Source organism: Budorcas taxicolor, chromosome 17, assembly GCF_023091745.1.
Source record: "Budorcas taxicolor isolate Tak-1 chromosome 17, Takin1.1, whole genome shotgun sequence".
In the NCBI taxonomy this organism is placed as follows: Eukaryota; Metazoa; Chordata; class Mammalia; order Artiodactyla; family Bovidae; genus Budorcas; species Budorcas taxicolor.
The window spans coordinates 67,367,527-67,391,482 of NC_068926.1; the positions used below are offsets into that span (position 1 = coordinate 67,367,527).

The window sequence follows — 23,956 nt, forward strand, 5'->3', positions numbered from 1 at the left end:
CTTTCTAAGTTCTCCCAAATTCTAGATTCGGAAACACAGCTGGCCCCAAGCGTTGGATGCAAGATGGTAACAGTAACTATATGAAAAATATTCAACCCAGTACATTATAAATACAATACGACAGTTACAGGTGATCACCAGCCACTGTGGACTCTCAGCACCTCCCAATCACCCCATCTCACAGATGGGTAAGTCAAGGCTCCCAGAAGCAAGGTCCTCAGTGTTGTGGGGGGTTGGTGGGGCACAAGCAGCCTTGTCAGCTCTTGTCAGGGACTCCGCTCTACTCATCCCCCACCTAGCCTTGGAGCCTCAGTGAGCCGTTTGTCCTCCGAGGGGCTCAGAACTCCTGAGGGTTCCTTGTTGGGACAAAGGCTGCTTGGGGTGGCTGGCAGGGCTCCAGAGGCACAACCAGGAAGAACGTGCTCCCGCAGGCGAGATTCTCATGGGTTTGGCTCCCACAACACAGTGGGATGGGCTGTCACGGTGAGAGGAAGGTGCTGGCCTCGGTGCCCAGCAACACTGACCTGCATCCCCACAGCCCCCACTCCAGCCCCCAACCCACCACCCGGATCTGCAGGGCTCCAGCCCCAGGAGGAGCAATCCCTACCTCCCAACAGTGGGCAGGAGGGGGCTGCTGGGAACACCCACCTAGCCCAGGCTGAGAGAGGGGAGGCACTAAAATCAGGAGACTCCTCCTCCCCAGCCTCTCCTCCCAGCCTCCTTAGCCAACAGCAGCCCAGAGGATGGGAGATCTGACCACGCCCTGTCCTGGGTAGAGGACAGAGCATTTATCTAGTGATCACTCTATGCAGGGCGCAGAGCAGGGCAGGCAGAACAAAAGAAGACCTGACACCTTAACCCGAAAGACCCAAATTGCACCTGTACTCTGCCACTGGCAGGCTGTGTGTCCTCAGGTAAGTGGCTATGCCTCTCTGAGCTTCATCTGTGTCACCCATTAGGGGCTAGCCAATCCTGGCCCTATGCTGAGCATGACTGAATCCTCATGGTCCCAGGAGGGGGAGCTGCCACATGCTGCCCTCAGCCAAGTGGCTTCACCTCAACTTCCTTCTGCAGAAAATGGGGCTCATAACAGAGCCAGTCTTCAGTGCTGTCAATATAACTCGTCTGTGGGAGTAAAATGCTTGGCTCAGGCCCTTGCACATTGCATTGTGTGAGTGTTTCCTACTATTGTTTATTATCACTAGGTCTGTTTTGCAAGGGCTTCCCAAGTGGCTCGGTGATAAAGAATCAGTCTACCAATGAAGGAGACACAGGAGACCCAGGTTCGATCCCTGGGTTGGGAAGATCTCCTGGAGGAGAGCACGTCAACCCACTCCAGTATTCTTGCCTGAAAAATCCCAAGGACAGAGGAGCCTGGCAGGCTATGGTCCTCGGGGTTGCAGAGTTGGACACTGAGACCCCCAAACCACTGATTGAAAAAGTAGAGCCTCCAGCTCACACCAGGGAGCATCACAGCTGTTTCCCTGGAGCCTCCAGGAGGCTTCCCTTCTCCACATCCCCAGACCCCAGTGCTGTCCCTTTGGGCCTGGCAGCCTCCTGCACACACACAGATATCACACAGATCTTTGTATCACTCCTTTCAGTAAAATAAAGTGAGGGGAATGGCTGATAACTAGTGAACTTTGAGGAGAGCCAGAGACTCAGAGACCCTGGGACATGCATCAGGCCCAGGGAATCAGGTAGCAAGTGGGGTCAGAATGCAAACTCTGGGAGCCCAGGAGAGAACAGGGAGACAGAGAGGATGCTTTTTCAGTTATTGTCTTCAGTTCAGATGCACCAGAGGAAGAGGTTTGGAGGACAGGGACCAGTTTCTGAAAGCCTCTTGCTGCTTTGCCTCTCTACAAATTCTGGGCCCATTGAAATGTGCTCGTCCTGACCACCGCAGGGCCTTTGCACGTGCTTTCACTCTGTCCAGATATCTGCTTGGCTCGCTCCCCAACTTTCTCAGTCTCTTCCCCAGGCCTTCTTGGGCAAAGCATTCCTAAGCCATCCCTAATTCCTTTCCCAGCTGTATTAGCCTCCTAATAGAATTCACTCAAGACCGGCTGTGAGTTTTGTCACTGCAGCCATGAGTGGCACCAGAAGTGTATTTATACATCAGCCAGAGTCTGAGTCTTAGCAATCAGCTCTCACCCCCAGACATGAGCCCTGTTCTCCATCCATTAACCTGACAAGGGGGGCTCGGAGCAAGAAGGTGGGAGCCACCAAGGGCCCCTTTTATTCCTCCTGTATCTAGTGCAGTCCTACTGTGTGCCAGGCCTGTGCCAATCGCCGCAGATACTGAGCCAAACAAAACAAACTTCTGCGTGGCGCTGCCCTGCCCTTCCGTTAGCCTGGGACAACATCTGAAGACAGGCACAGTTAGTGACCGGAGGCGGGGTATTTGGTTCTGGCTCTGTGGCTGCCCGGCTGCCTGGCCTTGAACTGGACATTCTGAGCCTCCGAGTCTTCGCGTGTAAAATAGAGAGATTGAGTAACATTTCTGGGAAGTCTGGGGCAGGATGGCACATGAGGTGCCCAAATGAGCCTTGAGCAATCCCTAGCCCCCTAGTGATGAAGTCACTGCTGTTCCAGCTCTCTCCAAGCCCTTTCCATTGCTGCAAAGAGGATGTCTCCACTCACTGCTACTCCGTCTCTAACATCTCTCTCGGGCAAGCTGACCTCATTTTCAAAAAAGACGGACGTTTTCAGGCCGGGGCCCTTCAGCTGGAGCCAGTGACACTGCCATGTTGCCCACGGGGCCCCAAAGAGTCGGGCAGAACTTCGCGTCTAAACTGCAGCAGCATTTCTTTTTTTAAGATTTTTTTTATGTGGACCATTTTTAAAGTATTTTCTGAATTTGTTACAATATTGTTTCTGTTTTATGTTTTGGGGTTTTGGGCCCCGAGACATGCAGGATCTTAGCTCCCCGACCGGGGATCGAACCCACACCCTCTGTATGGACAGGCAAAGTCTTAACCACTGGACCTCCAGAGAAGTCCCTCAAGGCAAACAAATTCTCATTTATTTTAGAATTGTGGAGGACACACTATAATCTCTTCTAGACTCCCTCTCTTGTCCATTCTTCAGAAAGAGCTTACCAAAATTTCCGCCCCAGCCTAAAATTTATACAGGTAGCAGAAGAGGGGCAACAAAATCAGTAGAATAGAGGGTTCAAAATTAACTCCCTACAAATATGGTCAAATAATTTTCAACAGTGGTACCAAAACAGCCTAATGGAGGAATGGAAAAATCTCTTCAACCAGTGGTGCTGGGACAATGGAATATTCTAGAAATAAAGAACTCTTTTTTATTATTTGTATTTTTCTGCCCTGTGCTGCAAGTGGGATCTTAGTTCCCTGACCAGGGATTGAAACTGCACCCCTTGCATTGGAAGCGTGGAGAAAGAACCCTCACCTTTGCCTCATGCCGTATGCAAACCTCAATTCAAATGTATTATGGGAATCCAAATGTATTATGGGAAGCTCAACGTGGAAGCCAAACATAAAACCATAAAGCTACTAGAAGAAAGCAGAATCCCAGGGAAGACACAGATGGCTTTTGCCCTAAAGAGAAACTTGATGAAATGTACTTCGTGGAATTTGTGGAATATTTAAACGTTTGCACTTCAGAGAACACTGCAAGAAAAACCACAGACTGGAAGAAGAAAACATTTGCAACACACGGAGAAGGGGCTGGTGTCCAGAATATATAAAGAATTTTTAGAGTTCAATAACAAAAAGACAAGCAATCGGACAAATAAGTGGGCAAAAGATCTCAACAGACGTTTCACCAAAAAAAAGATATTCAGGAAGCAAATAAACACATGAAAATACACACAGCATCATTAGGGAAATGAAAGTTACAACCTCAATAAGATATCACTACACATATACTAGAATGGCCAAGTTAAAAAGACAGATAATAAAAAGTGTTGCCAAGGATGTTAGAAGGAACTTGGAGCTTTCAGATGTCACCAGCGAGAAGGCAAAGTGGCACAACCACTTTTGAAAAATGGTTTGACAGTTTCTTAAGAAGGAAAACATACACCTTCTATATGACCCACCCCAAAACCTAGTGGCTCCAACAATAAAGAATCTGCCTGCAGTGCAGGAGACCAGGGTTCTAACCCTGGGTCGGGAAGATCCCCTGGAGAAGGAAATGGCAACCCACTCTAGCATTCTTGCCTGGAAAATCCTACAGACAGAGGAGCCTGGTGGGCTACAGTCCATGGGGTCGCAAGGAGTCCAACACGACTGGGGCAGCTAAGAATACAAGCGCAAAGAACACTTGTACACAGATCTTTACACTAGTGTTATTCCTAGGTAAGTGGAAGGACAGACTGTGGTATAGCCATACGATGAAATCCTACTCAGCAATTCAGTGTTGTTTCACTGCCTCCTCTGGGCTGAGACTCCCCTCTAGGAGGGAGCTGGGGACCCTGAGAGTCCTCTGCTGGTGGCACTGCCCCATGGTGATTGTCTGGGGATCTTGATAGGACTCTTCCACTGATATTACCATAGTCCCTGTGTGACTAGCGACTATTTGATTTGCAGAGTGTGTTCTAAGCCTTTGCTCACATTATACTCTCGCTACTATTTACAATTAATTTAACAGACACATTTTATGAGTTTTCTCCCTAGAACAACATACGTTGATGTTTTTAAAAGACCCTGATGTTGGGAAAGATCAAGGGCAGGAGGAGAAGGGGGCGACAGAGAATGAGATGGTTGGATGGCATCACCGAATCAACCGACATGAGTTTGGGTAAGCTCCGGGAGTTGGTGACAGACAGGGAGGCCTGGCATGCTGCAGTCCATGGGGTCGCAAAGAGTCGGACACAACTGAGCGACTGAACACCAACTCTGTCTCTATGGCTTTGCCTTTTCTAGGCATTTCATATAAATGGAATCATATGATCTGTGGACTTTTTGTGTCAGACTACTTAGTGTAATATTTTCAAAGTTCACACGTTTCTATGGCTAAATAATACTCCATCGTATGAATATACCACATTTTGTTTATCCACTCATCATTCAGTCGATGGCAAGACAGTGTTTCTGTTAATATGGAAAGACCAACCTGCCAGATGCACCAGCCTGAAGCTTGAGTCCCACCCTGCCCTCCTCGGGGCCAACACACACCTCAGTGTGAAGCCCCATCTGTACCACATGATCCCATGCCTTCCCCTCAATACGCCAGTCGGTGGCCCTTTTGGTTCATGAATCCTCGGAGACGTGAACCCCTTCGCTTTCTCATCCGTTCGTCTCACACCAACCCGAAGGCTCTCAAACGCCCGCACCTCAGTGCGCATCATTCTCTCATCCTTCTTCCCTTCCTTGGGTACCAAACACGGTCACGCACCACTGCCACTTCGAACAGAAGACCTTTCAAGCTTGAGGAGATTTTTGAGCTCCTCCAGATTATAGTGAATAGAGAGGTCACCATCTTAAGACTTTACATTCTGACAAAGACACTGTTGCGTAACTGTTGACCCCTGAACCACAAGGGATTTCAGGGTGCTGACTTGTCCTCAGTTGAAAATCTGCATGTCGTTGATCGTCAGTTCTCCTTATATCTGGTTCCTTCAGATCTGTGGTTCTGCATCCATGGATTCAACCAGTTCCAATTGTGTAGGACTGTATGTAGTATTTACTATTGAAAAACATTTGCCTCTAAGTGGACCCACACACTTCAAACCCATGCTGTCCAAGGGTCAACTGTATAAGAAAACTTTTTAAACTGAAGGGGAAAAAAATACAACAAAATTTCTGCCAACTCAGGGTCCGTTGTATGCTGGGATGAATAAGGTGAACTCCTATTCATCCTTCAGAACCCTACCTGGGCATGACCGTTGGAGGAAGCCTTCCCTAAGCCTCCAATGTGGGGTTCATCGATCTCTGGGAGTGACATTCATCCCTCGTCCTACAGTTGGTGACTGGGCATATTCTCCTCACTGGTACCTGTCAATTTATTTGTCTTATCAGTCTCCTCCCCACCACATTTCCCCCTTTGGAGACTAAAGGTCTGCTATGACCTCAAGTCTAAGGCTGTAGGTGCCAGAGTGAACCTGCTGTCCAAAGGGAAGCCCATGGGACAGCCAGGGCTTTACAGGGCCTGTGAGCTAGTGCTCATGGTAACCTTCAAGCTAGATGTGATTTACTCCATTTTATTTATTATTTAAATTTTTACTTATTTATTTTGGCCATGCCTTGCAACTTGCAAGATCTTTGTTCCCAGACCAGAGATTGAACCCGGGCAATGGCAGTGAAAGTGCAGAATCCTACACACTAGGCCACCAAGGAATTCCCTCATTTGCTCCAGTTTAGACATAAGAAAGGGCTTCCCTGGTGGCTCAAACGGTAAAGAATCTTCCTGTAATGTGGGAGACCCAGGTTCGACTCTTGGGTTGGGAAGATCCCCTGGAGAAGGGAATAGCAACCCACTTCACTATCTTGCCAGGAAAATCCCACGGACAGAGAAGCCTGGCGAGCTGCAGTCCATGGGCTGGCCAAGAGCTGGCCACAACTGAGCAGCTAACACCCACACATACACACAGATAAGAAAATGGAGGTGGGGTAAACCACTTGTCCATGGCCCAGGGCTGCCAAGGAAGCAGCCCCCGATGCAGAACCGCCCGCCTCCAAAACACCATCAGCTGCACGGTGAGCTGATCGACATGACGCTAACAGTTTCTGTATATGGAGCCCTCCCATGTGCTGCGTCCACACGGACCGTCTCCTAGAACGACTCCGTGAGCGCTCACATCATGGATGAGGAAACAGAGGCGCCGAGCACCTGTGAAACCTGGAAGCTTCCTGGGATCTGAACACTGGGACCCAGAAGAATAATCATCACCCAGCACAGCCCCTTGCCCCTGCCTCCCTCCTGCACCAGTGGTTCTCAGCTCCAGGGGGTTATGTCCTGCACAGGACATTGAGCAATGCTTGGAGACATTTGGAGCTGTTGCAAGGGAAGTGGGGGGAGAAGAGATGCTACCGGCAGTTAGTGGGTAGAGACCAGGGACGACGCTAAATACCCTGCAGTGCCCAGGACAGCTGCCCCTCCCCCGCCACAGAGAGTCTGAGATGACCCAACTTAGAACAGCATCAATGCACACACGGGCACGTGCGTGTGCACACACACACACACACACACGCTACAGCATCCAGACCCACATTCCCATCCCCCATCCTGAGTCATTCCCTGGTGACTCAGAGAGTAAAGAATCTGCCTGCAATGCAGGAAACCTGGGTTTGATCCCTGGGTCAGGAAGTTCCCCTGAAGAAGAGAACAGCAACCCATTCCAGTATTCTTGCCTGGAGAATTCCATGCCTGGAAAGAGGAGCCTGGCAGGCTACAGTCCATGGGGTCACAAAAAAAAAAGAGTGGGACACGACTGAGTGACTAACACAAGGTAAAAGGGGAGGGGATGGGGAAAAATAATGCAAGCCCCGCCCACAAATATACCACAGTCACCATTAACGTCATATTTATTGTTATTTAGCTGCTCAGGAAAACATATACAGGTATATACAATATGCATGAATACAGAAGACTGCACTTTACATATTTTTTTAAAAAAAGAAAGAAAAAAATAACACTCAATTTCATGAGCTATTGTCACAGTCTTCCAACCAAGCATTTCAGAAATGAATTTCTTTTAAGAGTCAAAAAAGATTACAGGATTGCCTAACACACAGCAGAGTTAAGTTTCCATATTTTACATGTGCAATAACGTTTTTCATATTCTTTCCCGAAGAGTTTTGCTATGCAGTACCGATTACCAGTGTTTGTGGAGTCTTGTGGGTTGGGTGTGTTTTTAATTTGCTTTTATTCTTTCCATTAAACCAAATCTAGTGAAATAACATCCTTTTGCTTAAGGCTATTTTTAAAGCTGTTCCATTCTGGGGTCGTGGGGAGCGAGAAAGTTGAAAACTTCAGGGGTTTCCGAGGTTGCCAGGACCATGAGCTGATGGCCTCAACGCAGGGAAAGTCAAAGACAGAAGTCAAGACACTTGGCTCCCCGGCCTTAAGCAATTAAGGAGAAATCATTCCTGTTTAAGAAATAAAAGGATGAAGCTCTCAAACAGCTGTACATTGCAGAATCAGAGGCGGCGTGGGGTTTCACTCAGACTATGGCTGGCCCTCCTGCAGCCCACTGCAGGAGGGGAGATTCCCTGCCCCTTTCTCTCCTTTACTGGGTGAGCTCCCACCTTCTTCTCTTTGATCAGTCCACACCACCCTGCCTTCTGCAGGGGCCGGGGTCAACCCGGGTCAAACTGCCCATGCAGGAACTTCGGATGGTCCAGACTCAGACCCCGAGCCAAAAGGGCCAGCAGGAGGAAAGACGAGGAGGGGGAAGTGGAAAGAGCCAGATTTTTCTGGATGCTCTTCTCCCTTTGCTAAAAAGTTCTTTGAAATAAACAACGTGGGTGTTGTACGGTGAGCTCAAAGCCTTCAGGTCACTTGCTTTTAAAAAAAAAAAAAGTCGGGTCTGCAAACTCTGGGGACATGGGGCGGGGGTGGGGGGAAGGATGGAGGGGGTGTGAAGCTCAAAATGGAGCATTTAGTAAGATGCTCAGAAATTGACACTGAGCAGAAGAGTTACAGATTTGGGTGACGTGGTGTCAGTCACTTCTTGTCTGGCCCACCCTGGAATCTGGGCCACCCCCACCACTCCCGTGAATCACACAAGCCCTTTGCAGTCATCAGCAGCACCCAAAGAAAGCCTCCCCTGCCAGCGCCGGGCCTCTGCTGACCGCTGCTCTGGAAGCACCAGGTAAGAAGCCTCAGCTGGGTCCCTGCTCACCCAGCCGCTCCTTCACCTCTGCTCAAAGAAGTCATTCCTTCAGGAGATTGCTCAGGACATGGCTCTGGTTTTGCAGCAGGCTGAGATTACACCAAAAGCAGGAGGGGGGATTCTGGGGTTTAAAAAAAAAGAAAAAGGCCCAAGAATCAAAGCCACTAGTTGCAGCCCCTTTCTCTCCTCTCTGGCCCGTGGGAGTCTGCAAACTCCTCCACAGAAGACACACAGGCTGGGAGGCGGAAAGGGGGCTTGGCCGAGAGAGCCTGGGGGCTCCTTTACTCGACAAGCTCCTCCAAAAAGTGCTGGTCCTTCCCAGGGATGTGGGGGCGGCCCAGAACGGAGATAAGTGGGGGATGACCCAGAAACCACTCCTTCTTGCCCTGATGCCTGGTTGGCAACAGATAGTGGGAAAGGTCAAGGCTGAGACCTGACCCTTAAGCTCCAACACCCCAGACCCAGCCGACCTGGCCCAGAGCAGAGCGGGAGCCTGCCACCATCCCCGTACGGAACAGGGATGCTCCGCACAGCGTGAAAATTCAGGGCCTGGGCGTTGGTGCAGAGGCCTAGAAAAGGAGAGGAAACACCACAGTCGAATATTCCAACTGCTTCCCACAGAAGCGGGCCGGACACGTCATCACCTCCATTGCAGTGAAAGGCAGCTCCCAGCAAAAGAGAGAACGGAGCTGAAGGCTGAGCGTGTGTTTGTAGGAACAAAAATATATACGTCTATTTTCTTAGGGAACAGACAAAACAAAATCTCAGGCGGAATACCTAAGGGGGGCATTAATTGTTTGGCTCCTGCCTGACTGATGACAGTTGGGTGTCAATATATAATATTGTGATGACAATTTGACTCTCACCCGGCAATATTCCAGAACTCCTATTCTCCAGGATTTCCATTTTAATAAGCAGTGAACAAAGCAAAAGGAAAACGGAAAAAAAAGAAGAAAAAAAAAAAGGAGGTGGGCAGGAACAAGACTAAAAGAGAATTAAAAAGGAAAGCAACTCTTGTCTTATTATGAAATACAATACTTGGACATACAGCAGCACGGAAATAAAACAAGGAAAGAGGTCATCTAAAAAAACGTATGCCAAGATTACAGAAAAAAAAATGGGAATTATCTAGCAGGAAGAAAATGCTTCAGCAAAAGTCTGCTAACTGCAGAAGGGTTAACACTGGTAACATACCGTGGCAGACGAGTTTCTTTTTTAAAAAAAAATTTTTGAGGTTTTTTTTTTCCCCCCCACCCCTTTAAATTAACCCCTTCCGGTCCATATGCCACTGAGCAGGTACCAACCTAGAAAAAAAAAAAAAATCACCCACTCAGCAATAGTGGCCCTTTCGAATTCACGTGGTGGGGGCAGGTAGGGGTGGGGTCAGGTGAAGTGGGGAGAGGAGAGAGAAAGGGGGAAGGGAGGGCCTGGTGGGGGAGGGGGTATTTCTTGTCACTTCAAGTCAGGGCGGCCACGAATGTCCCGAATCTGTTGGAAATGTCGGAGTGCAGGGACCGCCAGGTGGGCACAGAGGCTCGGGCCTTGGCGTCACCCACATCGTCTGTGCAGTGGACAGACAGGCACTGCAAGTGGCTGCCGGGCTGGGGTGCCGAGGCCTTGTTCGCAGGGAGGTCGTGGGCTGCAGAGAAAGAAGGAAGAGAGAATGTTAGCTGCTTGCTTGACTCTACAAGAGGCCCTGATGGGGACAGAGTGGCAGAGGCAGGAGAAGAGAGGACAAGTCCAGGCCCTTTTTTTTTTCATGCCTAAAGACAGCCTAAGGAGATCTAAAGTCGCTTGGTTTGAATCCTCGCGCTGTTGCCTTTGACTTGTGCTGTCACGCTTTAGCCAAGGGAAGACCCCTCCCTCTTGGGTCTGGTTTCCCCCACCACCTTGGAAAATAGAAGAGTTAGGCAGGATAAACTCAGTGTTTGCCCATCTCTGATGGACTACAGTTCCCAAAAGATTAACTGCTCCTGTAATAAGTTAGGATGGCTTCCTGGAGGAGGCATATCTCAACTGGGTGTTGAGGGATATGTAGGAGTTCATCAGATGCAGTGAATTAAATGAGAGTGGGGAGGATCATCCAGGTCTAGAATATAACCCATTCTCTTGTCATCTGCTAGACAGACATTTGCTAAGGGGCTGCTATGTGCTGGTAACCCTCTTATGAAGTGCCAAACTGCTCAGAGCAGTAGACACTAAGAGTGTGGGCTCCCCAGCCACATGAGTGCCTTTGCCCATCCCCAGCTGCTGCAGGAAAGGACTTTCGGTGATAGAGGTAAGGGAGTCTACTGCTCTCCTACACCCTCAATGAAAATCCCCTTAAGTTCCTTCTCATTCAGTCATACAGCACCAGAAGCAGCGCAGACCACAGCCAGGCTTCGATTAGACATCCTTGAGGGGAAAGAAATTTGACAACCATTCACACCTGGTTTAAATTATATTAGAAGACAACAGGAATTGGGAGTCCTAGGGCAGGGGAGGAAGAGAGCAGTCAGTTCAGAGGACTTCTAATTTACTGTTGCCCAGTGACCCATAGTTCTGTTCTGAGGCCTATTAAATCATGATTATTCTCATTGTTCCATTTTCAGAGCCTGACTCTCAGAGAGGCAAGGTGACCTGCCCAAGGTCACACAGCCAGCCAGGAGCAGAGTGGGGTTTGAAGACAGACTGATAGTGAACTTCTGACTCAGCGAAAAGTGAGAAGAGCCGGAATTGGGGGTGGGGGCCCAGCTCCGTCCGAGGGAGCACGCCCAGATACTGAACTCCATGACCGGCCCGCCCTCCTCAGCACACTGTGCAGGCCCAGCCTGGGCCCTGCGCCAGGCAGGAGTCACCCCACCCATCCCGCCCTCTGGGATCTGGGGGGGTGGAGGGGGGGAGGCTTCCCCCGAGAGCTGAGCCACGGCCTGCAGAGAACAATCCTTCCAGAGGGACGGGCCCAGGCAGCCAAGGCCAGGTGTGACTAACTGGGTTTGGGGTCCCCACCCTGAAGCCCCAAAGACATCCCGCCTGGGGACCTGCACTCTTGGGAGGAGCTGGGGCTGGGAGGGAAGAGTCTCTCCCTCTTCTTTCCTTCATTCAGTTACGAAGCCTTCACTGCCACCCTACTACGTGCCAGGCGTGGTGGTGAGCCTGCAGACTCCAGCAGGAGACAAGGCACTTTCTTGCTCCTCCTCCTCCTCCTGCATCTGACAGTGAGGCTGGGAAACGGCGCCAGAGCCCAGGCACTTTGGAGTCAGAGGCTGCAGCCCGAATCCCAGCCCCACCGCTGTGTGCACAGGGCCTGACACTCTTCTCTCTCTGACCCTCAGTTCTGTTCACCGCTAAAATGGGGTGATGCCGTCTCCCTCGGGGTCTTGTCACAGGTGTCCTGGCACACAGACACATCCCCAGGCAGGGTGGCAGAGACTGTCATTCATGTCTGGGGTTGGGGAGGCAGCCCTTGCAAGCATCTAGAAGCCTTCAAGCCTGGTCCCCTCCTTCAGACTGGCCAGCTGGGTGTGTCCCTGACCATGAAATGGGAGTCTTTGACCATTTTGTGGGCAAGGAAGCTGAGCCTAAGGTTTCAGTGTCAGTTAGAGCTGTGATGCTGTGACCCCAGGAAGCTAGAGACACCAGATTCAGGGTCCTCTCACCCCCAGCAGGCCCTGGATTCCAGCCACGCTGATGCACAGCCCTCACATCTCCGCTCTTGAGCCCACGCTTGCCTTGCTTCCAGTGACACCCTGCCGCTTAACACCGTTGGGGGTATTTTGTTCTGAGCATTGCAAGATCTGGATTTGGGAGAAGTAGCATCTATCAGAGGGTGGGGAGAGAGAGAAATTCTGAAAGGGGTTCCTTATTTCACTTTACACATTATTTCAAGGAGCCAACACAGCAAAGCTTGTGCCCATTTTACAGGTAGGAAACGGAGACCCCTGCCAAAACCTGCAACAGCTAAAGACAGACAAGACCCAGACGTGAGCTCCGAACACCCGGCTTCCCAGCTCTGTGGCTGACGCGCCAGAAAGGCAGACACAGGAGGGCCGGGACTCTCACAGGAGCTGGGTTGGCTCAGCGGTGGTTCCAGATTGCCCCAAATGGCCATGTTTCCTAAAGATGCTCTCTTCCCAAGATAACAGACAACTCAAACGCACGCCATGCGCCAAAACCAGAGACAGCTGCTCTTTTTACTTGAGGTGGATTTAATGAGGGCGTGGCAGGCACACAGCTGAACAAGTCCGTGTATTATCTAATTCCATCCCCCAGCAAACCCAGCAGTTGGGGGGACCCTTCTCTTCCACTTGAGAGGGGGCACCTGTGGCTCAGAGAGGGTGAGGGGCTTGCCTGGCATCACAGAGCATGGGCGTGGGAGGAGGTCTCCAGACCCCTCTGCCTGGGACAAGTGAGCAAGTCTGGTATCCACGGGGAACGTTTCTGGCAGAGAATATGACTCTTCAGTTCTCGACAACCCAAGCATGACCAAACTCATCCTCCCGCCGGGTCCATTCCAGCTGGGGGGACCCAACACGCCCTCGGACCGCGGCTCCCCTGGGCTGCCGATAAATCAGTCCCGCAGGAGCCGCCTCAAGTCAGGGCCTGCCCCGGCCCGGGGCGGGGAGGGGCCCTCCATCCACCCTCCTCGGGGGCAGCAGACGGGCCAGCCCCCACGCCAGGACCCAGAGATAAAAGCCGCCCCCCTCGCCCAGCTCCCAGGGTTGGGAGAGACCCTGGGGTTACTCAGCGCCCGGCACTGGCAGACACTGCAGAATCCGCTGGCTGTTGTCTGGTTGGCTGTCGGCCTCCCCCATCAGACTGTGGCTGCGTGCGGGAGGGGCGGGTCTGGCCTGTTCAGCTCAGCTGGGCCCCGGGCACCCTGACTGTGAAGGGACTTTCAGCCCTATTTGACAGATGGGGAGACTGAGGCCCCAAGGGACAAGGAGCTGCCCAGGGCTCACCCGAGGCCAGGTCGCCAGCTCTGGGACCCGCCCTCTCCTTTCAGCCTGGGATTCCTCGAAGGGTTGGGTTGAGATGGAACCCCAGATCCTCCAACCTGGGCCACTGGCCCCCTCCTGCAGGGCCTCAGTTTCCTCATCTATATCTTAGGGGAGTGGCAGTGATTCCCAGGGGCCTGGCTCTAGGCTGCTGGAGGAGGCCATGCAAGAGAAAGAGCTGGGCTTCCCTGGTGGCTCAGTGGTAAAGAATCCACCTGCCGATGCAGGAGACACGGGTTCTATCCCTGGTCCAGGAAGGTCCCACGTGCTGCAGAGCAACTAAGTCCACGTACCACTACTGAGCCTGTGCTCCTGAGCTCAGGAACCTGTGCTCCTGAGCCCAGGTGCAGCAACTGCTGAAGTCTGAGAGCCCTAGAATCTGAGCTCCACAGGAGAAGCCACCACAATGAGAGGCCTGCGCACCACAACTAGCAAACCCCCCACCCGCTGCAGCTAGAGACAAGCCCACACAGCCACGAAGACCCAGCACAGACAAAACTAGCTACATAAATAAAATCACGTGTGTGGGGGGAACTTACTAAAAATTCTTATATAAAAGAGAAAGAGCTGATGACGCCCTGCTGTGAGGGTCAGCTCCTGAGGCAAGGGTGGCATCGACTCAAAATTATAACCATGAGGTGCCTCATCCCGGGCAGCCACAGGGCTGAGATGAGGGCTTCCGGCTCACAGGACAGGGTGGTGTGCCTGCCCAGCAAGGAAGGACCGAGTGGCAGTTTTTAAGGTCATCCCCCTAATTGGCCGGGCTTCCCAGGTGGTGCAGTGGTTAAGAATCTGCCTAGACAACGCAGGAAACACAAGAGACATGGGTTAGATCCCCAGGTAGGAAAGATCCCCTGGAGGAGGAAATGGCAACCCACCCCAGTACTCTTGCCTGGAGAATCCCATGGGCAGAGGAGCCCGGTGAGATACAGTCCATGGGGTCGCAAAGTCAGACATGACTAAGTGAGCACGCAGGCACTCTAACGTTCGGAAGGTACCACCTGAGTCTGCACGCACAGGGCAGGGCCTGAAGCTGGGACGCCTCACTTCTCCTCTCCCTAAAGGCTCTCCCCACCCCTTCCCCCTGTGCACAAGCCCTGGCTGAACTATCCAGCCCCTTCCCAGCCACCCCTCCCTAAACGCCACAGACCTGGTATCACCCTACCCAGATACCAGCTGCTTCGGGCTCGCCCTGACGCCAACACAAGGCCACGTCGGATTTTGTCTTCGGCGCTTCCCCATCCCATAAATTCCACAAAGGGAAGAAGGAGAGAACCTTGAGCCAGTGCCCAGAAAGTGACCGCATGAATAATGGATGGAATTCCACTCCTCCGGTGGGTTCTGCAACCGTCGTGGCCTGCCGACTGCGGAACGTGGGACTTTCGGGCACATCACCCCTCCAGCTCTCAGAACCTCAGTCCCAGGAAACGGGGGAAATAATAGGACTGGCCGTCACGGAGGCAGGGACGAGGATTAAGTGAAATGATCCATGTAAAGTGCTTAGCACACAGCGCTCCCGCCATCGCCAGGAGGACTGCCCCGTATGGTTGTGGACTGGCCCTGCAGGGACCGGCAGGGCTGGGACGGCTGGTCAGAGTGCTAACGGGGATGGCTGGGTGACCCTTGGGCTGGCCGGCCACGGCTGGGGTGAAAGGGAGAAGGGAAAAGATGCTCCTGTCTTCGAAGTCTGGTTGTTAATTTCACTTCCGGAGGTACTGCCCATGTAAGGGGGATGGGTGTTTCTTTTTTTAATGTCAGCAAAGCAGGCCTTGTCACTGCTTTGCTCTGCACTCACTATCCTCGGGAATGGGTTCCAGTCTGGGTCAGCCATGTGCTCAGGCATCCAGAACTCTGGAGGGTGGTAGCTGCCACCCACCTCCCACCACCCCCCCTCAAATCCCCCATGGCAGCTTAACTGCTGCCTCGGCAGTACCCACAGCCACCACTTTGTTCTTGAACCCTCAAAGAGGGGACTTTTGACTGGTCACCTCCTGTTCTTCAGCACCCCCTCCCCAGAAGGAAGGCCAGATTATGGGGGTCAAGGGTGGGCTCTAGATAGCACCCGGGTCAGAGGCCCCACTGGATGCTAATTCAGGGTGTGGCCTAAGCAAGGTGTTAACCTGGGCTGTAAAACGGGAAAGTATTCACGGGCTTGGAGGAGGAGAAAGTGCAATCCCACGGGTGAAGACTTCAGCACGCGATGCGCTCTCAGAAAAGGTTAGCTGCTCTTAGGATTTTTATAATACGACACTTCAACAGCCCAGGGCTTTGGAGGCAGGAAGAGCTAGTGCGGCCAGGCGCCAGCCCTGTGCCTGGGGCAGTTTCTTTGTCTCCTTGGGGGCCAGGGGCCTGCCCTGCCCCCTGCCCGCCAGAGGCTGGGGGTTGGGGTGCCCCTCCAGGGTACAATCCCAGGCAGAGAGGCGAATTAGAATTCCAAGCGTATTTTTAACTCGAAGCTTATGTAAGGAGCAGTGTGGGCCCCAGAACACAACAGCGAATGACTCGCCCGGCTCACCAGCTCACCCTCGCCGGATTCCGACAAAGGGAAATGTATTTTGGTTTTTCCTTTATTTGGACCTGGAAGGGACGGGGGGCAGGGGGGCGGGGAGGGTGTGAGACGCCGGTGTCTGTGACAGCTGCCACTCAGCTAGGGACTGGGCTGCTGGGCCTTGAAGCAGAGCCAGCAGGCCTGGAAGGCACAGGGCTGAGCCGCTGAGCCACCTGTTCTCAGCACCTCTGTCCTGAAGCCTGGGAGTCCCTTAGGGCCCCTAGACACATCCATGTCCCCCCACAGACGCTCCTAGCTCCTAGTTGGAAAGGCCAGGCCATTGCACCCAGGCTAATGCTGGGCATCAGTCTTCTCCAAGCTTAAAGTCCAGCACCAGGGAAGGAAGAGCCTGCCTCCAAACTTCACCACCCACTTCTCTCCCGCCCTGCTGCTCCCATCCTCGTCCAGGTCCCCCACACCTGCCTGCAGGGACCACCTTGCCACTGTCTGCTTCCACACTGGCACACACACTCCTCTTCCCCGAGAGTCAGGTGAGAAACTCTAGAACACCAACCAGAACAGCCCCTCCCCGCCTGCTGAAACCTTCCATGGCTCCCCAGTGCCCCCAAGATAAAATCTCCAGCGTCCCCTGACCTCGCCTGCTGCCTTCTTGGGCCTCCAGCCTCATCTCTCAGCTATAAAGCCTCTCACAGAAGCCTGATCCTTCCCACCTCCACCCCTCTGCTCCTGATATTTCTTTTGCCTTAAACACCCCCTCTCCCCCACCGCACTCCTCACCTCTGCTGACTCCTACCATCGACCTGGCTTGTCAGCCTCATGGTGATGTGGCCCCAGCTCTCCCCAGCTGCAGACAGCACCCCTGCCACCAGCCACAATAACAGGAATGATGCCACCAGCGACTGCCCCACCAATTACAGTGAAGTGGCCACACACCTCCCCTGGCAGAGAGGGAATCCTGAGTTCCCAGCTCCTTATCAGTAGGTCACCAAAGATGGAAAACACCATGCGGAGACTTGGGAATCAGACGACCTGACGTCTGCATCTCAGCCCCTGGCACTTTCCCCAGCCTCCACTTTCCCATTTGTAGAAGGGGTAACATTCCCACCAGTAAAGTTCAGAGAAGCCTGGCCTGGACAGAGACCCCCCCCAGAGCCAACACACCCAAGGGGCTCCCCAAGGTCTCTCTGGGGGCTGGCATGCAGTAAGCACCTGATAAAGATTCGTGAAATATTTAAATGAATTACTCACATTCAATGAAGGCAGAAGGGTGAGGTAGGTGCCCTCTGAAAGCAAGGGACACCCTGTGTGCTGTGTGGCCCTGGGCAAGTCACTCCCCCTCTCTGGCCCTATCTGGTACACTCAGAAATGGATAGTGGTGAGTGACAGCGTATTAAAAAGCAGAGATGTTACTTTGCCAACAAAGGTCCGTCTAGTCAAAGCTATGGTTTTTCCAGTAGTCATGCACGGATGTGATAGTTGAACTATAAAGAAAGCTGAGCGCCGAAGAATTGATGCTTTTTAACTGTGGTGTTGAAGAAGGTTCTTGAGAGTCCCGTGGACTGCAAGGAGATCCAACCAATCAATCATAAAGGAAATCAGTCCCGAATATTCATTGGAAGGACTGATGCTAAAGCTGAAACTCCAATACTTTGGCCACCTGATGTGAAGAACGGACTCATTGCAAAAAACCCTGATGCTGGGCAAGACTGAAGGTTGGGAGGAGAAGGGGATGACAGAGGATGAGATGGTTGGATGGCATCACCGACTCAATGGACATGAGTTTGAGCAAACTCTGGGAGTTGGTGATGGACAGGGAAGCCTGGCATGCTACAGTCCATGGGGTTGCAAAGAGTGAGCGACTGAACTGAACTGAGTAGATGTACAAGCCCCCAGATCTTTCTATACCTTTGGGATGGTCAGATTTTACATTCAATGAAGGCAAGAGGGTGAGGTAGGTGGCCTCCGAAAGCAAGGACATACACTGACATACAGTGACCTTGGGCTCTGTTCGGGACCGGGCCTCGGGCCAATCTCACTAGCCCAACCCAACACCCAGGGAGAGGAGGCATTTTACGGGGGAGGAAGCTGAGGTTCAGAGAGGGAACGTCACTGGCTCACAATCACACAGCTGGCCTGCGGCAGAGCCAAGGCCACTCTCGGGCCTGCCTGATGCCAGAGTCACAGGAGAAAGCAAGATGTCGCGGCCAAAGGGCGGGGACACCCTCTCCGACTGCATCACGAGTCTCGTTCCCACCCCGCTCCTTCTCAGTCTCTCTCTCTCTCTCTCTCGGCCACACCCTCCTCACTTGTCCTGTCTCCTCTGCCCCCTCCCTCCCACTCTCTCTCTCTGGATCAACACTCCCCCTTTCAAGGAGAGGACCCCGAAAGCACACAGACAGACTGAGAACAACCCCCGGTGATACAGCAGCCCTGGACAAGACCCGAGACCCCATTCAGTGACTTCTCCGTGGACGCTGACCAAGCGTTTCCACATCAGCCCCTTTGGACTGGGGGGGGCAGGCAGGACACGGCCCCGCACGGGGGGCTCCTGAAGAGGAAGGAAGGGCCTCCTACCAACAATTGGGAGGCCCCACGAGTGTGAGGAAGGGGCCTCACTCCAGCCGCTGGGGCAGCTCTGTCTGGGGAGAGGCTCAGCCAGGCCCCTGGAAGCCTTCGGAAATTAATTGAAGTTGACTTGGCTGAGGGCAGCTGTCATTTAGATTGAGAACTGGCCGAGGGCTCCACTGAGGCGAAGCAGAGAGGGCATCGCTGGGACCAGGCTGCTGAGAGCTGGCGGGGGGCAGGGGCTGGGACTAGGGTGGAAGGCTGAATTCCGGGGACCCTCCCCAGTCCCAAAGGAGGGGGCACCAGGGCGGTGTGTGAGCCCGAGCCCTCTCCCCAGCCTGAGCATCTCCTCAGGGTTCTTCCTCCCGGCGCCTGTGGCCACGTGGCCAGTGACCTGTGACGGATGTAGCCCTGTGCACCCCTGGGCCTCTCCCAGCCTGCCAGCTGCCGAGATGTGACAGGCTGGGGGGGCGCTGAGCCCACCCCTCAGCCTGCACCTTCCTTCTGACAGCGTCCACAGAGGACACACCAAGGCTGCTTGTGCGCAGTCCATGCAGAGCGCTTGTCTTCGGGGATGTTCACATCTCCCTGCCTCAGTTTCCTCATCCGTGGAATGGGGTGGGAGACAGTATTCTTCTCACAGGGCTGTTGGGAGAGTCCAGCGATAATAACAAGCAAAGTGCTTCAAACACTGCCACGCACCAAGGGTGCCCAAGGAATAGTAGCTGCTGTTAGTATTTCTACTATGATTATTCCCTTGCGGCTCAGCTGGTAAAGAATCCACCTGCAGTGAGGGAGACCTGGGTTCAATCCCTGGATTGGGAAGATCCCCTGGAGAAGGGAAAGGCTACCCACTCCAGTACTCTGGCCTGGAGAATTCCATGGACTGTAACGTCCATGGGGTCGCAAAGAGTCGGACACGCCTGAGCTACTTTCACCTTACTTCTTCACAATGATTATTACACTGGAGATTCACTCCAGCCCAGTCTCCAACACAGCCCCTCCCACTCTGTTTTCTCACCTTCTCACCCACAATTCATCTGCCTCCCCATGACACTGAGCCCAATGCTGTGTGCCCCTGGGCAGGACACTGTCTGTCTCTGAGCCCCAGTGTTCCACCTGTACACTGGGGCCAGCGTAACACCAGGGGCAACACCTCGCTGGGCTCCCCCACTCTGCCCGGTGTGCAGTAAGCCATTCAACCATTATCTTTAGCAAACAAGACAAATCTACACCCATGTTTCTAAAGAATTAGAACCACGATGCTGTCAGCCCATGGGAAGAGAAACCAGATTCAGTGACAGGTCTCAGTTTTTAAAAATAAGCTTTTGAAATGTGGATGCTTTGGGTAGAGGGTCTTGGGGGCCTCTGCCGTGGTCACCCATCCACCAGAGAAGCTCTGAGATCTTCCCGCGTTGGGTCAGCGGGGCAGCAAGCGGCCTGCATGGCCAGGAAACTTCCCACAGTGCTGCTGTGTCCCGCAAGAGGATTCTGCTTGGGAGTCAGTCAAGGGACAGTCATGCCCTTTGGAGACAGACGCTTAGGTTCAAACACCAAACCTGTCAGTGCCAGGCTGTGTGGCCCACGATCAGCTGCCTTGACTCCCCAAGTCTCCTGAAAACAGTCTTCCTCACCTAAAAACAGTCTGGTCATTGCTGCCTTGCAGAGAGGGGATGAAATGCCTGGTACCCAGGGTATGTTCCATCTCTGGTTACCACGATCATTTCCCCAAACTGGGCGGGGGGGCAGCCAATAAGAGGGAGTCCTTGAGACGGTGATAACGACATGATGACAAGCTAAAACATCACAAGCAAATGCATGTTCCCGGCTGTGTGCTGAGTGCTGGGCTCAGAGAGCCCCCGGAGATGTGCTGGAAAACACGTGACTGCAGAACAGAGACGATCCCTGGGGGACAGGTAGGGACACGCTAGGGGGCCTCGAGGATGAGCATAAAGCTCTGCCTGAAGGGAGCAAGAGGGGAGCTCCAACCCCACTGTGATGGCTTCAAAAGAGTAAGGGGTCAGCCCGGGAACCCCGGTTTAGGGCCTGGGAGACACAGAGGAAGAGCAGGCTGCAAAGCTCAACTGGATTCAGTTGTGGGGGACTGGAGACTCCGAGAGAGGAGCCTGGCTTTGTTCCTGCAAAGGAGACCCGAGGAAAGTTTCCACGCAGGGGAGGAACTTTGGGAATCTGTCAGAATTAATAAGAGGCTTGCACCTTCTCCATCCCAGCCCTGACACGGGACACCCGACTAAGAAACTCTTCCCCTCGTTGGAGACGAGGTCCCTTGCTCCCCAACTCTAAGCAAGCATGGGGATTGGATGGCAGCCCCATGAGAACGATACTCCGAGAGAGTGCTGGTCCAATTGGACCTGCCATTCCTCCTCGGCGTCTTCTGAGTCAGACACCTGTAACCCAACTCCCCAAGGAGCCCAGCTCAGGTCCTAATCCCAGCCCTGCCATGCCTCAGCTGGTGGACCCCCACGAGACTCCGCCTCTCTGTGCTTCCACATCCCCTTGGCACGATGGACGTGATCACTGTGCCCCTGCTTTTACATCACTGAATCCTCTCTGAGGATACAGGTGGGGAAACTGCACAAAGGGGCAGATTGCACAGGTTATCCACTGACGAACAGAAGGGTTGAGGGCAAGTTACCTGATCCCTCCGCTTCCCAGTTTCCCCATCTGTGAAATGAGAGCCTATACCAACTGGGCGGTGCTGCCGGGTGACTGACCTCTGATAGAAGCAACTCACAGACAAGAGCTAGTTGGCACCTATCATGTGTTTGTTCTTTTAAACTGACTCCTTCCTCAGCGGAACCCTGGAGGGCAGCTTCTATTCTCTTAGCCCAGTGCACAGATGAAGAACCAGCCGGTGTTAGCATATTACAACCCCTGGGGTGAGTCCGGCCCACTGTCTCTTTTTATAAATAAAGTTTTATTGGCACATAATAATGCGCACATGTCTACATCTTGTCCATAGATGCTTTTATGCTATAGTGTCAGAGCTGAGTCATTGTGACAGAGGTTGTACAACCCACAACCTAAAATATTTACCATCAGGCCCTTTACAGAGAAAGTTTGCCAATCCTTGGATCTAAGGCTTAGAGGGGTGATATCACTTGTCCAGGTTCACACAAGCGGGAAGGAACAGCCAGCTACCCAGTAGGCACTCAATACATGCTCCCAAGAAAGGTATTTGTGTACCAAGAACACTGCTGATCTGTGAAAACACATATGGTGACCCGCAGGGAGTCAGAAATGCCCTCCCCATTCATGTGGTCCTGGTTTACCTTCTCTGGCCATGGAAGAAACTGACTTAAAAATTAAAGAAAGAGTAAAAATGCTGCTTGTAGGGGAGAGGGGCTGTTGTTAAAAAAAAAAAAAAAATCTTGTGGGAAGTTGCTGTGTAGCACAGGGAGCTGAAACCAGTGCTCTGAGACAACCTAGAAAGGTGGGAACGGTGGCGGGTGGGAGGGAGGTTCGAGAGGGAGGGCACATGTGTATATTCATGGCTGATTCACACATCGTTCATATATGGTCCATTCATGGTTGTTGGATGGCAGAAACCAACACAACACTGTAAAGCAATTATCCTCTAATTTTAAAAAAAACCTAGAACAGAAAAAAGAGATTTCTTTCTTTTTTTGATAAAGATACTCTCAAGAGCATCCACAAATGCAATGAGGGAAGAGAGAGGCGGGCTTTCCGAGGAAAGGTGGGTCGTCCACATCAGACCGGAGGTGATGGGCAGCCACCCAGCACTCACGGCCCACCGAGGACCCATCTCAGCTCAGCCTTGACTGGGGAAGGACTGAAGGATAGGCTGGGTGGGCGGGGCCTGAGGGCTCTGGTCGGCAGAGCTTCTACCCTGGGGCTGGGCGGGGACCTTCTCTCTGGCCGATCCCTTTTGTCTCCGCGACAGCCCCGTGAGGACCGAGGTCACACCGCTGGACAGTGGAGAGCTGGAACCTGAACCTGCGTCCGTATCCCTTCAGCCACCCCGGGGCATCTGCTTGGCCCAGGGAGGGAGGCAGGTGGAGCGGCAGAAGCTGGTCAGGGCCTGGGAGAAGCTGGCTGGCCATTCTTCATTCCCATCCAAACAACAGGGACCAAAGCTCCTGGGGTGCCTGGTCTGGCAGGCCCACCTCCCAGGGAGGGGTTCCAGCAGATCCAGTCCTGGCTTCCTGGGAAGAGGCGTTTCTACTAGAAACAAACCCCGACCTGCTTTTCCCTGCTTGCTGGGCTCTCCTCCAGCCGTGTGACTTCAGGGGCATCACTGGCCCTCTCTAGGCTGCCATCCCCATGGTACGTGTCAGGAGTCCCCGCTGCCAGACCTGCGACCCTGTGACTTGTGACCCAGTGACCCTGTGTGTTCCCCACTTCACATTGCGCTACAGGCTGATGGGAAATGTTAGCCAATCTCTGCCTCGAGTGATGGAGGGGACTGGCTTGGCCCTGAGCGTTCTCACAGGGCCTGCAACGCCCACAGCGTGCCTCTGGGGTTGACCTGCCAGGTGGGGGCCACCGCATTCCTTCCAGGCAGGGAGCGTGAGACGAGGCAGGCACAAGGGTGGGGGCTAGGTGACTAAGCCGACCCCAGTCTCGCCTTCTGTCACATTTTCCCTGGTATGGACGCATTTCGCAACACTCACACTCCACCTCTTGGAAGCCTTTTCTGGATCTGGTTTATGTCTCAGGTATGGAGAAGCAGGATTAAGACTCACTGCCTCAATTCCCGTGGCAGAGGTCACAGACCCTCGTCCCTGTGACCTTCTGGGGAAAGCAGAACGGGATTCTAGGAAGACCGGACTGACTGGCGCCGTGCACTGGAGAAGCTGAGGCCAGAGAGGGCAGGTCCAGGGCAGCAGCGTGGCCCAGGGTCCGGGCCTACCTGCCTAAGCCGGCACATGGTCCTCCTTTTATGCAGAAGGTTCCAGTCACATCTGCAGCACACGCTCACCAAGTGTGCCAACGCTATCGTGCCAGCTCTCCCCTCCTCCTGGACCCTTCCTTCCTTCACCTAAGTAATAATTCCACATTCTCCTTACTCACGAAGGTCTCTCCGAGCCCCTCAGGGGGCTCCAATACCCACCAGACTGT

The 23,956-nt window shown here is 53.0% G+C and overlaps 1 protein-coding gene across 1 annotated transcript in view; it reads right to left on the minus strand.

The window, feature by feature from the left end:
- Positions 1-7,481: 7,481 nt before the first annotated feature.
- The window catches only part of MN1 (MN1 proto-oncogene, transcriptional regulator), a 49,148-nt gene continuing 32,673 nt past the window's right edge, over positions 7,482-23,956 (minus strand). The window contains exon 2 of the mRNA XM_052655162.1: positions 7,482-10,442. Coding sequence (XP_052511122.1) covers positions 10,261-10,442 — 182 coding nt within the window. The 3' untranslated portion in view covers positions 7,482-10,260. The remainder of the gene's footprint in view (positions 10,443-23,956) is intronic.